The sequence below is a fragment of the Cydia strobilella genome, chromosome Z (assembly GCF_947568885.1).
Source record: "Cydia strobilella chromosome Z, ilCydStro3.1, whole genome shotgun sequence".
Lineage (NCBI taxonomy): Eukaryota > Metazoa > Arthropoda > Insecta > Lepidoptera > Tortricidae > Cydia > Cydia strobilella.
The window spans coordinates 9005124-9021687 of record NC_086068.1 but is presented as its reverse complement, the minus strand read 5'-3'; the positions used below and the strand labels follow the sequence as shown (position 1 = coordinate 9021687).

At 39.5% G+C, this 16564-nt stretch overlaps 1 protein-coding gene across 1 annotated transcript in view; it reads left to right on the top strand.

The window, feature by feature from the left end:
- The window catches only part of LOC134754480 (ankyrin repeat domain-containing protein SOWAHB), a 107010-nt gene that overhangs the window by 76497 nt on the left and 13949 nt on the right, over nt 1-16564 (top strand). The window contains exons 7-9 of the mRNA XM_063690813.1: nt 2377-2466; nt 4662-4667; nt 6232-6304. Coding sequence (XP_063546883.1) covers nt 2377-2466; nt 4662-4667; nt 6232-6304 — 169 coding nt within the window. The remainder of the gene's footprint in view (nt 1-2376; nt 2467-4661; nt 4668-6231; nt 6305-16564) is intronic.

Here is a 16564-nt window from a genome sequence, read left to right as displayed (position 1 = left end):
AGAATAGGAATAAATGGGGACATATTCACCGAGACTGATTCCTGAAATGATAGGCTGCTAGATTTAGCTGTTTATTTAGGTTAGGCCAGTAAATACCTAAAATCCGTCTTTAATGATAAATTCCGCCGTTTGAAGGAAACAGCAAGATTTATATCGGGCAAATTATAAAGCTTTGCTTTGTGCGCGGACCACGTAATCCCCTTTTAAATTTATTAGCCTAACCGACAATAAATTAGTAATTCGCTCGCCGGGTCACCCGGAAACGTGGACTTAATAAGCTTTTTAAGGACTCAGAGGACCTTAATCTTGTAGGAGATCCCTTGTTCGAAGGACAATATTAATATTTATAAGATTACATATATTAACTTTATTCAAATTTTTGTTGTTCTTTCCCTCATGTCCCGCGCTGTCTGATGGCGTCGACGCATGCGACCGCAGTATGTAAGTATATTCGGCTATTTATTACACCAAGGTTACCGTTGTAGTTATTAATAAAAATAATCATAAAGCTTCAAACTCAGTCCACTATCTTAATTATGCAAATGACTTTGAGCTTACATGCCGTGAATGAATTTATCGTGTCAAACAATTTTGATTGTAATACTTTTTGCCCTTTAGTCAAGCAGATATTCAAGAGTATGATAAAAAAAATTATTAGGCATTTAGTGAAGTTCAAAACCTCTGCTAACGTATATTCATGACGCAAACAGTTGGTTACGGGAAACACGGTCCGAAAATGCCTCATCAATATTGGAGTTGTCCGCGCGGACGCGTAGGTAGATACGTGGAAAATCGTACTGCACCAGTTCTGTGTGAGCGGCAAATTAACAGCGCTTCCCTCGGGGCCAATATTTCTCTGGGCGACGTCGAACCCGGGACCGCCCGCCACTAACTACCCCACTGAATCAGCTACGATCACGCCTACATCTTGTACATACGCCGATTGGTACGTACCCCCAGATAAAGTAATATATATCCCGACGCTTAACTGCTGACTGAAACTGTGGCCGACGAGCCATTCGACGAGAAATTTCCTTGTAAGGGATTTAATGCCCGATTCCAAATCGGAACTATAATCCCATCCCTTGCAAAGGCTGTCCTGATTTTATACTCCGTGAACCGTTTTTCGCAAACTCTAAATTACTTGAGCGATGTCAACATAAATAACTTGTCGGTCTCCTGCTAACTACGGGCCCCGCCTGAACAGTTGTTATACTTAATCCTAAGCTATCAAAACACCGCCCGGTTCCATGAAATTATGCTTTACTTATACAAAAACGTTTCAAAAATTAAAATGACCATTGATGATAGCAAGGTAATTCCTATAACTATGCTAATAACACCTACCTTCCCCAAAATATAATCTTTAATCTGGATGCAAATCATCCTAATACGTTCCGATTATAAAGAGCTATAATTTCGGCATTATATTGTCCATCAAAGTGTTTTACATATATAAAATAAAAGCCTGGCAATCAAGTAATTTGTTTCTCGACCTACTAAACTCGTTCGTGATTAGTGATGGGCAGGTTATAAGTAAGTTAATAAGGTTTTATTTTCACTTAAATTTCATGTAAGTTTCTATTGGTTTCGAATTAAAATTTGGCTTATATTTCTATATGTTTTCGAGGTTTTACTATTGTTAGGTACATGTATAAATTTTATTCGTAATAATTAATTGATACTTTTAGAACAGTTATTACATCTGGTTCGTACTAGAGTTAGACCAAGCTAAGTTGGCAGCGATTTTGATATCAATGAGCAAGTGTTATTTTAAACGTCATACTTCTATAAAATTATCACGTGTAAATAACCCTTGCACAGTCTATGCTATCGAAATCGCTGCCAACTTAGCTTGGTCTAACTCTAATTAATTGTAAGTACACATTTGTGACCAGAGATTTAAACTAAAGCAACGCACGCCTACTAACCATCATCGATTTTTACCATCAGAATCTGCTGATGAGTATCGACTATAAGTATCAGAAATATTTGGTACTTACCTACATATAATTTAACTATTTATTTTTTGTTTTAAAATGTTGTTTAAGAAACATTTCCACCCAATAAGTAATCTATCTGTAGGTATAATTAATTATATATAAGCACCTAACATTCAAAACTTATACTTATCAGTAAAGCAAACATGACATGTTTCAAAATTGCCCATCGCTATTCGAGATACAAGTTTTGTTTTGGCTTACTTTGTTTTTAATATTTTGCATCGTTAAAAATTACAATATTCGAATCCCTAATTACGTGGAAGGTACAATCTAGGATGTTTATTTGAATAAAAACTTGGTGTTAGCATTAATTAAATAATTTTGTGTTGCGTATAGTATTGGTATGACTGTATTATGTTTGATTGTGTTTCAGACGGCGATGCACTGGGCCTGTAAGCGCGGCAATGAAAATTTAGTGAAACTGCTAGCTGGGGCCGCGCGGCAGGTTGTTTACGAGCGCTCGGTCAGTATACCTAAACGTAATCGATAGCTGAAGTTGACATTTTCCCTTTTACTTAATTAGATCAAATATAAAACTGCCTGGATCTGTTCCTCATCGTTCTGTCCTATTTCATTTAATCGTGTAATGTTTTCATTTACCCTCAAATAGCTAAATATTCGATCTCCTTTTAGGTTCTTTACTAGGGCGAAGTAATAGCATATATGTACATAACGAGATTGCTATTCATTAATCAAATCATCCCGATATATTCCTTCCTATTAACAAAATAGCACGATTACAGCAGCTTCTTTGTTACGTTGAGTAAGTAATATATCGTTGTAAAACTTCTGTAAATTTTGGCACATTGAGTTAAATTAATTGATTTGAAGAATTTACTTGCTCAATAAAATACCTAATTGTGGTTTGGTTTGGTTCTTTTAAATACCTAAAGATACAGACAATTGAGTCCAGTCATTCGTGGCATTCGTGTTTTAGCTGAACAAAATTCTCTTCGGAAATCGCGTTTTGCAAAGATAAACTTTTTTTAAGGTCCAGAGCACCGTTGCCTGGATCTAATAAGTCAGTATAATTAATGTCATTAATGGGTCTAAGGCGATTAAATTTCGATACTTTACCTTTTTTTCCGACGTTTTAGCTAGGTTGTACTAGCTGTATTGTTAGTGTTGCGTGTCGTGCCGTAGACAATAAACATTAAACAGAAACGGGTATAGATGGCCCGAACATTTATATACGAGTAAACTAATGTCGGGTAGTTTAGTGTTGTTTACCAATATCTCAATTGTCATTTTGCTGGGACGTCAGTCTTCCGTGACCGCTAGTGCAACCTAGCTGAAACATCGGAAAAAAGGTAAAATAATGAAATTTTTCGCATCAGACCCGTTAATGACATTCTTTACCCATGTGTACAGAATGCGAAAGTTTAAAGTGTTATACTTAAGTCAGTATGTTTTAGTGTTTATGCGCGTAGCGTCCATAATATTAGGTGCTAAATTTAAAGCACCTAATATTATGTACGCACGAATTGTAAGCGTATGTGGATGGCATTTGAAGAAGGGTTTATCTCTACGTACTGATAATGATTATTAGCGGCTCTACGCGAATATATAGGTATGGTCTATATTATTTTTTCATAGACTTTTGCGAGAAGTTACACAAATTTAACCATATCTGTTTTCTCATTTTTCTGGTGTGTGAGTCATCCACGAACAAGACATGTGTAATCTACACCCATTTTTGTTAACTTGACTACCTACGATATTCGAACTTAAACTATCGTGAGACATATTTCAAAATATTTAGATAAGTACTGTTTTTACTCACTATTACTTTTAGTCGCTTTTGGCGACATGTTTAGTCGCTTTTGGCGACATGTTTGTTTGTTTGTGCGCGCAACGAGCGACGAGGCGGGCGGCGCGGGCAGTGCACGAGCACGACGTACAACCGCCGCGGACACTCGTGCCTGAGGAAGGATACCTACGATATATTTTAACAAAAAAAAATACATATGCTCCACGAGAACTTTACAGGGTGAAAATTATTTATGGCGTTATGATTCATAAACGCGGTTGTCAAATCTAACAAACCGTTGATAATCGTTTATCACTCCATCATTTTGACATTTCGGTTTGTTAGAAAGAGTCAAAATTTTGCAGAGGTTTGTAAGAGGTTGCCAAGTTTTATGAAAAAGGGGGTTAGTATAAGGGGTGAGTGGGGGGGGGGGGATACTACTTAGTCAGGTCATAAGTTATGTCACAAATATTGTTATTGATAAAAAAGTTATAGGTACAGATCCCTTATTAATTATATTACGTTTTGATCAGTATTATACAAGCTTTCAAATCATGTTTTGCTTTTTTATTGAAGGATTTGTAATCATTTTATCAGTCAAAACCTTTGTGTCAGAACTTATTACCTGGCTAAGTAATAACAGTTTTATAATCACTGCAGGCAGGCAAACGACAAAACTGCATTGTTTTATTGACGAAGAAATATTAATATTTCTAATCGGATAACCCCTTAAGAGTGGTGTATGCCCGTCCGCAGTTCAAACCACCGGTTCAACTCTGCCTATAAAGTGTACGAGTAATGTCCAATCAAATGAGCAACAGCCAGGAGGTTATTTTGCCTGGTTTACGGTATACTTAAATTGTCGTTACACTCTTTTTCATGTGGTGCTCGGCTGACGACGGCAGCAGAATGGGGTAAGTTCGCGCTTTATTATACCCTACTACTTAACTAATTGTAAATTCGTGGGAAGTAGTCATGTCAATGATTTCGATTTAATATTAAAACTGGCTGTGGTATATACTTATTATTTCTGTAGGTAAGTACTTTAAGTAACGTGCATGTTAAAAACGTTCTAAAGTATAAACTTAGGTAGTTCAATAGGAATTTTAAGTTGTACGGTTAAGCACAAACTTAAACTAAGCAATGATATGTTTTTGTGTGTTTCAGTATCAACTGACGAAATAGGATATTGTGTCTGTGTTTTCTTTCTACATAACTCTAGCTGCTTTAACACGTTTCATCTCTTTATGTTAAAATATTCTTACACTATTGAAACCTTCCCCCTTACACCTGTCGCTGTTATATAGCGAGTTCAGCTAGATCTAAGTTTAATATCGACTCCAATATAAAGGTAATATGAACGAGGCAGATGGTCTACATTCTACATGACTTGTCGCAAACGTAAAGTCGGTTACGATAAAATTGTTTGATGGGAATATTTTAATTGTAATTTGTGACAGCAATGTTTAACTTATACAACCATTAATCTTTTTAGCCTGCGACTGATAACGTCTACTTCTTGGTTTCTTCTTACTTTTTAACGTGTCGTATTAAAATTACACACCCACGGAAATCATACAGGATGACATTGAAAAAGCAATCCGAAGTCACCTTTTCGGACTACAAATTAAGATGTATCGTCAACCGAAGTGAATATGGCGGGGTGAATAGGGATAAAAACCAGGAATTACATTTACCCGATAATTTCTTAAAAATTACCCACACAAGATGTATCATGCAAAACATACTATTATTTTCAATCGTATGATGTTTGTGTAAGTAGTTTTTTTGAAATTAACAGGTAAATACCATTCCCAGTTTAGATCCCTTTTTACCCCGCCATTCCCGGTCTCATCTCGCTCCGCTATTCATCCCGGTTGACGGTACCTAATTATTTACACGAAACAAAGTTTTCCATTCTTTAAGTTTAAGTTAAGAGCACCAAGTAACGTAATAAATCACCCTGAGATTTCAGGCATAAGTATTGCAGACATACTAACATAGTGACATAAACCTGCAATGTAAGATGTCCGAGTTATGCAGAGTCGGAAACCTTGGTACAAATTTTATGAAGATAATATAGTTACCTCGTTATTTCTAATAATGTCTCGTAATTTTTTTTGGCATCGGCCTTCATGCAATTTTCGTTACTATCTCTATAAGGAGTAAAAATATCCAATTATTTCTCATAACTTTTAATATTATATTTGACTCCTAGGCCGATGTATGCATTTTCTGGGAAGTAAAATTGCGAAAAAATTTTTTTCCCTCCCATAGAAAATGGACGAGCCAAAATGTATGAAACAGCCAAATTTTTTTTCGCGATTTCGGGGTTGGTCCCATAGTAAAAGTTGCTCAGTATAATCCCAAAACCTCTCTGGCAACAGGAATGCACTTATTTTTTAGCCACCGTGTATACCTAATTATTGGCCTCTTTTTATTAGCTACTTAAGATAACTGTGTATATTTGACTGACAGGGGTACACTCCTCTACACATCGCCATGCAGTTTCGTCATGAAAATCTCTTCAGACTGCTAGTCGAAGCTTACGGTGAGTGTTTGTTTTATTTTACTTTAACCTCTAGGGTCCTACGGTTCTAAAACTAAGTATAAAATAACCTTCAGTTAAATTTGAATCATTATTAACATACCCCGGATTTTTGGGTGCGGGAATGTTTTACACTAGCCAAAAAATATATTTAAACTGTAAAAACAGATACTATTTTACCATTTCTAAGTAAATTTGGAGCTAACTACCTATTTTAATTCATAGTTGGGTAACTATTTTACAATAAAAAAAGTTATAAATACACAAAATCATTTCTGCACCCAAAATTCTGGGGTATGATTATTAAATAAAACAGAGTTGCTTTTGTTTTGTTTCCATCGATTTTAAAATGAAACAAATTCAATTCTATTTTCATAAATCATCTATTCGTTTTTGCATAGTGGGCCGCTACACGATATTATTATGGCATCTGTACCTGTACTGTTCGACTTCGACCGCCGATGAGGAAGCGAGAAGCCATTGACAAATTTCTCTCGCAAAAAACGTTACATCATAGTCAGGCTTTAAGATTATATTTAAATCACGGCAGGAGCAATACAATTGTAGTACAGCAAGCTGCAAAAATCGTTCACGTCACTATAACGTCATCTATAACCAAAACCTCGAACTGCATGAATTACTAAAGCTCTCCTTTGTGGACGTACGTAATTCTGTTTGAGTTTCCGATGTTTGAAACTAGATGGCGATAGCGTATTGTGAAACCCAGACTGCTGTTGCTTCGTGTCCTTCCCGCGATACGAATTCCAATTCCAATGCTTTTAACCAGATGGCGTGCAAGTCCCTAAGGACGACCGCAGTAGTTGAGTCGTGTATATTTCCATTGTTTAGCGACCGCAGGGGAAGTATCGACTTGCGCGCCAGTCCCCGTTTAAGCTGGAATTCCGATTACATATTATCTCAGGTCTGCGGCCCACACGTTCAATGGCTCCCCAGAGTAGAACGCTCGCTTGTGATCTAGAATTACAGCTAAATAATTTACTCAAACAAACTGTTGATTTGTTATTTTTCACATAGTGCTTCCCTTTCGTTTTGTGTTGTGTGGAAGAGGATAACGAGACAACAACGAAAAGTGAAAAGTTTGATGCATGTAGTGCATTGATACTTTATAGGCCAAGCAATAAGAAGGTATAGAGGGAAATGCTAGGAACACAATTTTTTACTTGGTAGCTTTGTTTGGGCTAGTTAGGAGATGAACATATCAAGTCCCCGACCGTAACCCTGGTGCTGAGGGAGAGAAGGGGGTTTAAAGGTTAAATTTTTCGGTTTTTCGATTATATCTCGGAAACTATGGGTCTGAGCGACATGGCCACTTATACAAAATGAAAAGTGATTTAATTTGTTACAAGTTTTATTAGGTAATTTTTTTTTATATCTTGTATAGTTTTTGAGATGTCCGCTCTTGAAGGTTTATTAGGGCTCTCATTTTTATCTTGATTATCTACATCAGTGAAGCTGCTAGGCCGGGTTCGGTAACGTTTTCGTATAAATCGGGGGTGCTGAATTCATTTATGGTATCAACATTGACACCTTTCCGAATTAAAAACATATAAACTTGAAATATCTATGACCCGGGTATTGAGGTGTCACAGAACTGTTGTGAGCACTTATTAATATAATTTAAATTTAAAAATGCTCAAAAATATGAAATATACTTACGGCTAGATGAGCATGTGAACAGGGTCGAGGTTCAGGCCACTTTGGAGTAGAGACTTCAATCCAGTATTTTAAAAGAGGACGCCCTGGATTGAAGTTTCCAGCAAACGCATGACAGGTTCCAAATGAAAAGGCAAGTTACTTAAAATATACACTGTATTCTTACGATTAGCAAATACACGATATTGTTATACAGATTACACTATTAAATTTAAGAGAAGCTTAGGGTACTATTGTCTGTGTTACCAATATAAAATAATAATTAATTTATTACAGGAGTAGACATGAGCGAGGATGGAAACCATTAACTAGGTAGATATAAACATCGCCTTCTTTACATTAACATTAACCTACTTTATAAGGTTGGTTAGATATAATAATAATAAGAGGTCACCTCGCTCGGTCACCAGGCATCTGGGAGTACGCTGCTACAACGTCCCCAAATGGTATAAAAATTAATAGTTATAAATAGTACGTTCCAGCACATGTAGTGGTACCCCAGCAAATCCCACTACTAATTTCTATAGTACTTAACGGTAACTTGAAACACTATTTATCCTAGATCTTGCAGTGTCTCCAGGATATGAGCCGGGAACTTGCCACCATGCTCAAGGCTTATAACGGGATGTGTAACTCCCGCCAAGACTAGAAAGTCTAGAAACCCTGAGAACAAAATTCTCAGTCAAAAACTAATTTATTTCAACATGTTAGATTTTAATTTTATTTATTTAGGATTCACTTCTTAAGGCAAAATGCTTAACCAAAAGGTGTGTGTACGTATCTAGTTGTACTTACGGGTTTATTTCCCCGGTTTCTACAGAAGCGCCGGATCCACGTGCTTCAACCCCTCGGCTATGATCGGCATTTTCGAGACGGGCAGCTGAAATTGTTTACGACAAAGTAATTAGACACTTGTTAAACAAAACTGAATATTCCCTCGTCCACATCGATAATGATTTCACAAGAATACATACCACATGTACGACGAGATCACAAATATGAATCCCCGGTTTCTACAACGGGGGTGGGCGATTAAATCCCTTGTTTTACGATTCACGCTGTAACAAGAATACATTTTATCACTATACGCACTAAACACACAAAAGGAAAGAGATCTAACTTTAGATTTCTTCAGACAAAGCTACTTACCTCCGCCATTTTGGAATGACGCACCGAGCTTCAAAGTCAAGATGTTTCCAATGCACCAATTAAACAGCAAATGAATCGAAAAATGCAAGTGCATTTAGACTGACAGATTTCTGAGTGAATGACATCGAATGACGTATGCCCGCGGAACACACTCGTTCTTACCAAATCAATTTACGAACAACACCAGAAACTTCAACAATTCCAAACATGGAAATAATTATATATTTAGAGAGCCAAAAATATGAGCAACATTTCCAAATAGAAATTTTACAAATGTAATGATTATGTTATTTTACTAACGAGAGTGGCTACCACACTTCATCGACCGCCATCTTGAAATACAGATACAAACGTACATGTCACTTGGCATTGCTGTCAAGTCGACATGAACTCCAAATGCAGTTTGTTTATATTTTCCCAAATTTTGTGTTTTTGACCAAAACTAATAGTGGAAAGGAACTATTTCAATACCAAATATAAGTGCTATCGGACAAACGAAATGTCCGGGCTATAATTCTTTGCCAGAACGAGAAATGTGCGCAGGAGCATGAATGTATGATGTGCGATTTATCCTTCCGTTAAGGTAAGTTTTATGTTCCAAATATAGCTACAAACAAGTGAAAAAGGTTTAAAATGAATAGTATGGGTCTTGCCCAAGAAGTATTTACCATATACCTAAGATAAATAGATATACATTACTAAGTTTTCGTCAAATAAACATCTGACAAATTCTCCTACCAAATATCTACCGACTGAGCGATTAACTCCAATTAAAACACTTGGAGCAGACTGCAAAGTGTTACAAACTTTAAACAAATAACTTTTTTTTAAACTCCTCTTCACGCTTAAACCGCTGAACCGATTTAGTTGAAATTTGGTAAATAGACGTTTTAAGTCCCGAGACAGGATATTTTTTTTTCTAACTCTATTTAATATATAATTATATTATGATACAATACATAAAAAAAAAACTTAAAACTAATTTTTACTAATTAAACCTAGACATGCTAAAACTAAAACAATATAAATTAAAAACTAAATATAGAAAATTTCCCTTAAGTCCCCCGCTTCCGGGAAACTCCCCAAAATGCAGGCGGCATTCCCCCTCTGAATCGCCAGGCCCAGCCTCTGCGCAAAGAAGGAGCCCGCTCTATGGTCGCCTGAGACGCCTACTAGTCGAACCGACACCTCTTTAACAAACTTTTTGGTGTCGGTTTGGGTCCGTGCTCAACCGAAAAGCACCGCAAGCGCCGCAAAATCGTATTCGTTCGTTAAGAACGCATACTTGCGGCGCTTCAGTGTCTGTGCCTGGTCCGCGGCCGTCCCAGGCTTCCGAGCAGACCCCTCCACGTGGGACGGGGCCAGCGTGTCGACGCAGGTAGCGTCCCACGCCAAGGGGCGATCCAGGCTCCATGGCACGAGAGTGCAGCCGTCAGGTCTCTTGCCGTCAGCCGCCGAGAGGCTCGACAGCTCCAACGTCGCGGGAAGACCGGCGGTGCTGAGGGCGCGGCGGATTAAATCATTCAGGGTGGAATGCCTGTAGAAACGACCAGCGCTCATCCTGCAGTGCAGGCCATGCCGTCCTAGAGTGTCCACCGGTTGGGTGCAGCGACTGCACGCATGGGCCTCACAAATTTTCATGCGCAGACGAAGGCAAACCGCGATTTGCAGAGCATTTGGCTCTAACGCAGTGCCAATATTGCGCGATGGGAGCGCGTTCAGCCAATACCCCGACTCCTTTTCCGACACAGCCAAGAGTCTAGCTCGCTCATGGTGGTCACGGGATTCCTGAAAGAGGAGTTGGTGTCGCATCTTAACGTTGACTTCCACGCCGATTGGCTTGACTTATCCTCCGGGACGAGATCGACGGCATGGTCAGCCCCCCAAGCAGATTCTGCCTCTGCCAGGCACGCCACCGACACGCCAGCGGTTGAAGGGATACGTAGAATACCGCCGACGAGAGGGAGTGTGCTGTAGGCAGATGACAGAAACGCCGAGAGTGCTAGATCAGCCGTCAACCGGATACCGAGTCCACCAAACTTTATCGGGAGGGAAGCCTGCGACCAGCTAGAGGGAGTAAAACTTACATTTAAGATTTTACCAACCGCCTCTTTCAGAATGCGATCAACGTTTGCCGTAATCATGGGAAATTTCCAGACAGGGGCGCAGCGGAGAATATACATAAAACGCGGCGAGAACAGGCAAAGGCGCAGAATGTACATTCACAAATTTTCATGCTCAGACGAAGGCAAACCGCGATTTGCAGAGCATTTGGCTCTTAGGCAGTGCCAAGATTGCGCGATAGGAGTGCGTTCAGCCAATACCCCGACTCCTTTTCCGACACAGCCAAGAGTCTAGCTCGCTCATGGTGGTCACGGGATTCCTGAAAGAGGAGTTGGTGTCGCATCTTAACGTTGACAACGTCCCACGCCGATTGGCTTGACTTATCCTCCGGGACGAGATCGACGGCATGGTCAGCCCCCCAAGCAGATTCTGCCTCTGCCAGGCACGCCACCGATACGCCAGCGGTTGAAGGGATACGTAGAATACCGCCGACGAGAGGGAGTGTGCTGGAGGCAGATGACAGAAACGCCGGGAGTGCTAGATCAGCCGTCAACCGGATACCGAGTCCACCAAACTTTATCGGGAGGGAAGCCTGCGACCAGCTAGAGGGAGTAAAACTTACATTTAAGATTTTACCAACCGCCTCTTTCAGAATGCGATCAACGTTTGCCGTAATCATGGGAAATTTCCAGACAGGGGCGCAGCGGAGAATATACATAAAACGCGGCGAGAACAGGCAAAGGCGCAGAATGTACATTGCCATGTGCGGGTTAATTTTGTACAATAAGTCCGAACACTTATTAAAATGGTCGACCTTAGAGTCTATAGACGCCGGTATAGCTTCCTCCAAAATCGGGGCGCCTAGATGCATGAGGGTGGCGCGAGACAAAATGGATGTGTTTGGTGTGAGCTGGTTTATCTCGGTTATCAACGAAGACCGGGTGTCAGGAGGAATGGCGTCCGAAATAAACAACTCACACTTATCATAGTTCACTGACAGACCAACCTCAGCAAACCGATCAACCAAAATTTTCAAATCCGCCAAAACCGTTGGCTTATCACCGCCGATAGTGCCGTCGTCAAGGTACCAACAATTCAAATCAGAAGTGAGCTGGGTGATGATGGGATGGATTGCCAGACTAAACATTACAGGACCCAGTGGATCTCCTTGCTGGCAGCCCACGCAAGAAGGAATTTCATGATTTTTATACATGAGGCTCGAGGCTGAACCGTAGCATTGCCACAGATAGGCGTAAATTTCTGGAACTTCGTTCTCGATTTGAGCCAGAAGGACGCCTCGGTCTATAGAATTAAAAGCGTTGCGAATATCTATCTTTACCAAAATTTCAAAGTTCTGGCTATCAAGGAAAGACCGGGCTGCATGTACTGCTCCCTCACAACCCCCTTTAAGGCCAAACCCCAGCTGGACGGGCGTAAACTTCTCCGTTAAACGGGAATGAAACTGGCGACAACAAACTAGACGTCAGACGCCGAAAAGTGTTACCCACGGCAATGGGCCGAATACCCCCGTCTTTTTTCTTTAGGGCAATAAGGTTAGCCCCGTACAATACAGGAACGATTTCCTGGCAAACCTTGCCCGCGAGCATAAAGTTCACCAAAGCGGTAAGCTCCTCCAGCAGCGTTCCACCGGCATCCCCCGCAAGCGGGCTAGTCATGTCTTTTAAATGTTGCGGAGTGATACCGTCCAAGCCACCATCAGCTGAGCCAGCCGGAAAAGATAGCACAGCCTGCAGTATTGCATCTTTTGATACCTGAAGCGGCTGGTTGGATGCCGCTGGTGGCCTCGGCGCGCGGGGTGGAAGTGAGGACGGTGAAACGGCGGGATGTTTTTCCAGTAATGTAGATAATCAAGATAAAAATGAGAGCCCTAAGTAAACCTTCAAGAGCGGATATCTCAAAAAATATACAAGATATCGAAAAACTTGAATGAATAAAACTTGTAACAAATTAAATGTCTTTTCATTTTGTATAAGTGGCCAAGTCGCTCAGACGCATAGTTTCCGAGATATAATCGAAAAACCGGAAAATGGAACTTTCAAACCAGGGGGGGTTTGAAAGTTCCATTTTCCGGTTTTTCGATTATATCCCCCAGCACCAGGGTTATGACCGGGGACTTTTGATATGTTCACCTCCTAACTAGTCCAAACAAAGCTACGAAGTCAAAAATTGTGTTCCAAGCATTTCCCTCTATACCTTTTGTTGGGCATTTATTTCCTGGCCTATTAGTGATGTGCTTATAGAAAAATATATCGAATGAATCAATACTAGACTTTTACAGTTTTTAAACTTTTTACTGACACTAAATGGTAAATAGGTTCGGGTGAGATTTGTATGCTCATTAATCTTATTTAGGGACTCGGTTAAACTGCGTTAGATTGTCTCCAAATATGTATTTATTTATCGTTGTCGTCATATCATCGTCAATAGACAAGTCCGTGTTTATGCGTCGCATCTCTTCGTTCGTGCATGCGTCGTAATAACAGACTGGTCGATACCCATCGGCCGCCCGGCAAAACGCACCCAGACACTGATTAGTGTGACGCTGCAACTCTCGTGCAACTCTTTACCTGCGATCTTAGGTAAGTACAGTTGGACATTACTAACGACTTCAGTTGAGATGAAATAAAAAAATTAACATTTTTAGGGTTCCGTACCTCAAAAGGAAAAAATGGAACCCTTATAGGATCACTCGTGCGTCTGTCTGTTTGTCCGTCTGTCACAGCCTATTTTTTCCGAAACTACTGGACCAATTAAGTTGAAATTTGGTACACATATGTAAGTTTGTGACCCAAAGACGGGCATGTAACGTAAACAAATGAATTTTAAACATGGGGGCTACTTTTGGGGGGTTAATGAGAAAATTAAAATTGTAAGTTTTTCAAACTATATCGTGTTATATATCAAATGAAAGAGCCCGTTGTGAGAATCTCAAATATATATATTTTTTTTAATTTTAGGATAAACAATTTGGAAGTAATTCAAGAAAATAGGCAAAACATGACCCCTTATCTCTGAAACTACTGGGTCTAAAGTTTTGAAAAAAAAAACACAAAATAGATCTTTACCTATAGATTACAGGAAAACCTATTAGAAATTGCAGTCAAGCGTGATTCGGACTTAATTACTTAGTTTTTGATCTGACCCCTAGGGCTTTTTTAAAGACATTTCACTCAAGTTTCACATAAAAAATACATTGTTTAAATTGTTCAATGTACGGAACCCTTGGAACGCGACTCCGACTCGCACTTGGCTGGTTTTTTTACATTAATAGTCGCTTATTTTAATATGAGAAACAATTTGTTGAATTGCCTTTGTGTGATTTAGTGAAATGAATTACCTACAACAAAAGTTAGTTTGCCTACTTGCTAATGCACAACGATCTATAATCTGTGTCTTTTTTAAACTCAAATACCTATGCTCTATGCTACATTCTTGGCTAATATTTATTATGCCTTTAAATTTTAGATGTTAAAAAATGTGTCCCTTTTTCCATTTTGTCTGCTATTTTTAGAACTGCATTATTTTTATTTTTGTCTATTGCGCAAACGATTTTGGCGCACTTTTTTCACGATTTCATTTCATTGCAGTTGTATGTATTAGTAACATATTTAACTAATTCAGTAGCATATTTTAGTATTAGCAATTAATATAAAAAAGAATAAAAAATACACAAACTTTTTATTAAACATATATTTTACTACTAGCTTCTGCCCCCGATTTCGTCTGCGTGGAATGATGATGTTTGATAAAAACCTATCAAAACCTCCCCCGGACATGAAACTGTCTCCATATCAAATTTCATATAATTGGTTAAGCAGTTTAAGCGTGGAGATATACAGACAGAAAAAATACAGACACACAGTAACTTTCGCATTTATAGTATTATGTAGGAGGATTCTTTTCGAAAGACCTTACACACCACGTCCGCGCAAATTCCCTTTAATAAAGTTAATGCAATTTTTAGTCAAATTAAATCACTGTACATCAAAAATTTTCATTGCAGAATATGGCCAACTGGTGGGAAAATCACGATGATTACAATGATGTGCCAGAGATGCGCGGCTTCGTCGACGACACAGTCAACGAGGCGCTGTTCACTGGACCACCTACCCCGCGCACGGTGGAAGCGTTCTGTCGCGTTATAGAAAATATCTGCTTTCGGTACATTGGCCTCCCTCCAATGCTGAAAATGAATCTTCTCAATCTGTGCCAGAAACGATTCGCCGAACTACATGCAAACAACTTAGATATAGTGTTGGTAAGAGATGTCCCGCATCCTTGGTGCCCCTCGTCCCGCCACTGTTTTGTCGAGGGAGTACGCGTGTTGTGGCAAATTCCGAACATTGAGCAATGGGTGTGCTACAATTGCTACCAGCCATTGTGTCAACTGGCCCCTGAACACTATGGCGAGTTTGAGTATTGCGCCCAAGTGACTCAACCCAACTTTTATTGAATGAATATTTATTTAATCAAATTGTTATTTGTTTCGGAATACTCAATCGTTGAAATTAATAATTATAAGTATTACTTAACTTAATTTAAATATTGTACCCTAAGGTTAAAGACACTATGTCTGATAACAAAACAGCCATTATTATGGTTTTAAAGGTATTAAGGTTTCAACATACCCAACTGAATTGAATTTGTGTATCTTTGGCGTCGGGGTTGTTGAAGCCATAATACTATTATACTCTGACCGCTCTTACGTTTAAGTTTTAAGATAAGGCTCAGTTTACTATATGTAAGTAGGAGATAAGAATTAAGTTTAGATTAAGTTAAATTAAGTAAATTTTAGTTAAATTAAGTTAAGTTAATAGTCTAATTTTAAGCCTTCTGCAAGGGCAAGAGTGGGTTCGAAGCCTAGATAATGGGTCTGTCTACTAGAGAGTTGGCCGGTCTTCCAGTACAATACCCCACGTCCCTCGGATGTGCGTAGCGTGGTGGAGCTTGACTCGAGGCCAGGAGACGAAGCGCGGCCAAGGTCAAGGTCGCTCAAGGTCAACACGAAGGCAGCTCTCGACGGTAGCTAAGCCGTCGGAGGGAGCGCTTTAGGTAGCGGTATAGGCTTCATCAAGCCAAAGATCATTGTGGCAAAACACCGACCCCGTAGGGTGTTCCTGGAACGCGTCTAATAATAAAATTAGTCCCGTGTTCAATATTCGCCCTGAACTGGTAACCATCACACGCTAGCACTAACAGGAGGTGGGACTTTATTTACAATGAAGCAATCATTTAGTGTGATGGGCAGTCCAGGTACATGAAAAAGCGTTGCGGTGAAACGAGGATCAGATACCAGCATAATTAAACCACAATATGAGAAGGCGCTAATTTAATTAAAATAGCTGTAGAAAATAA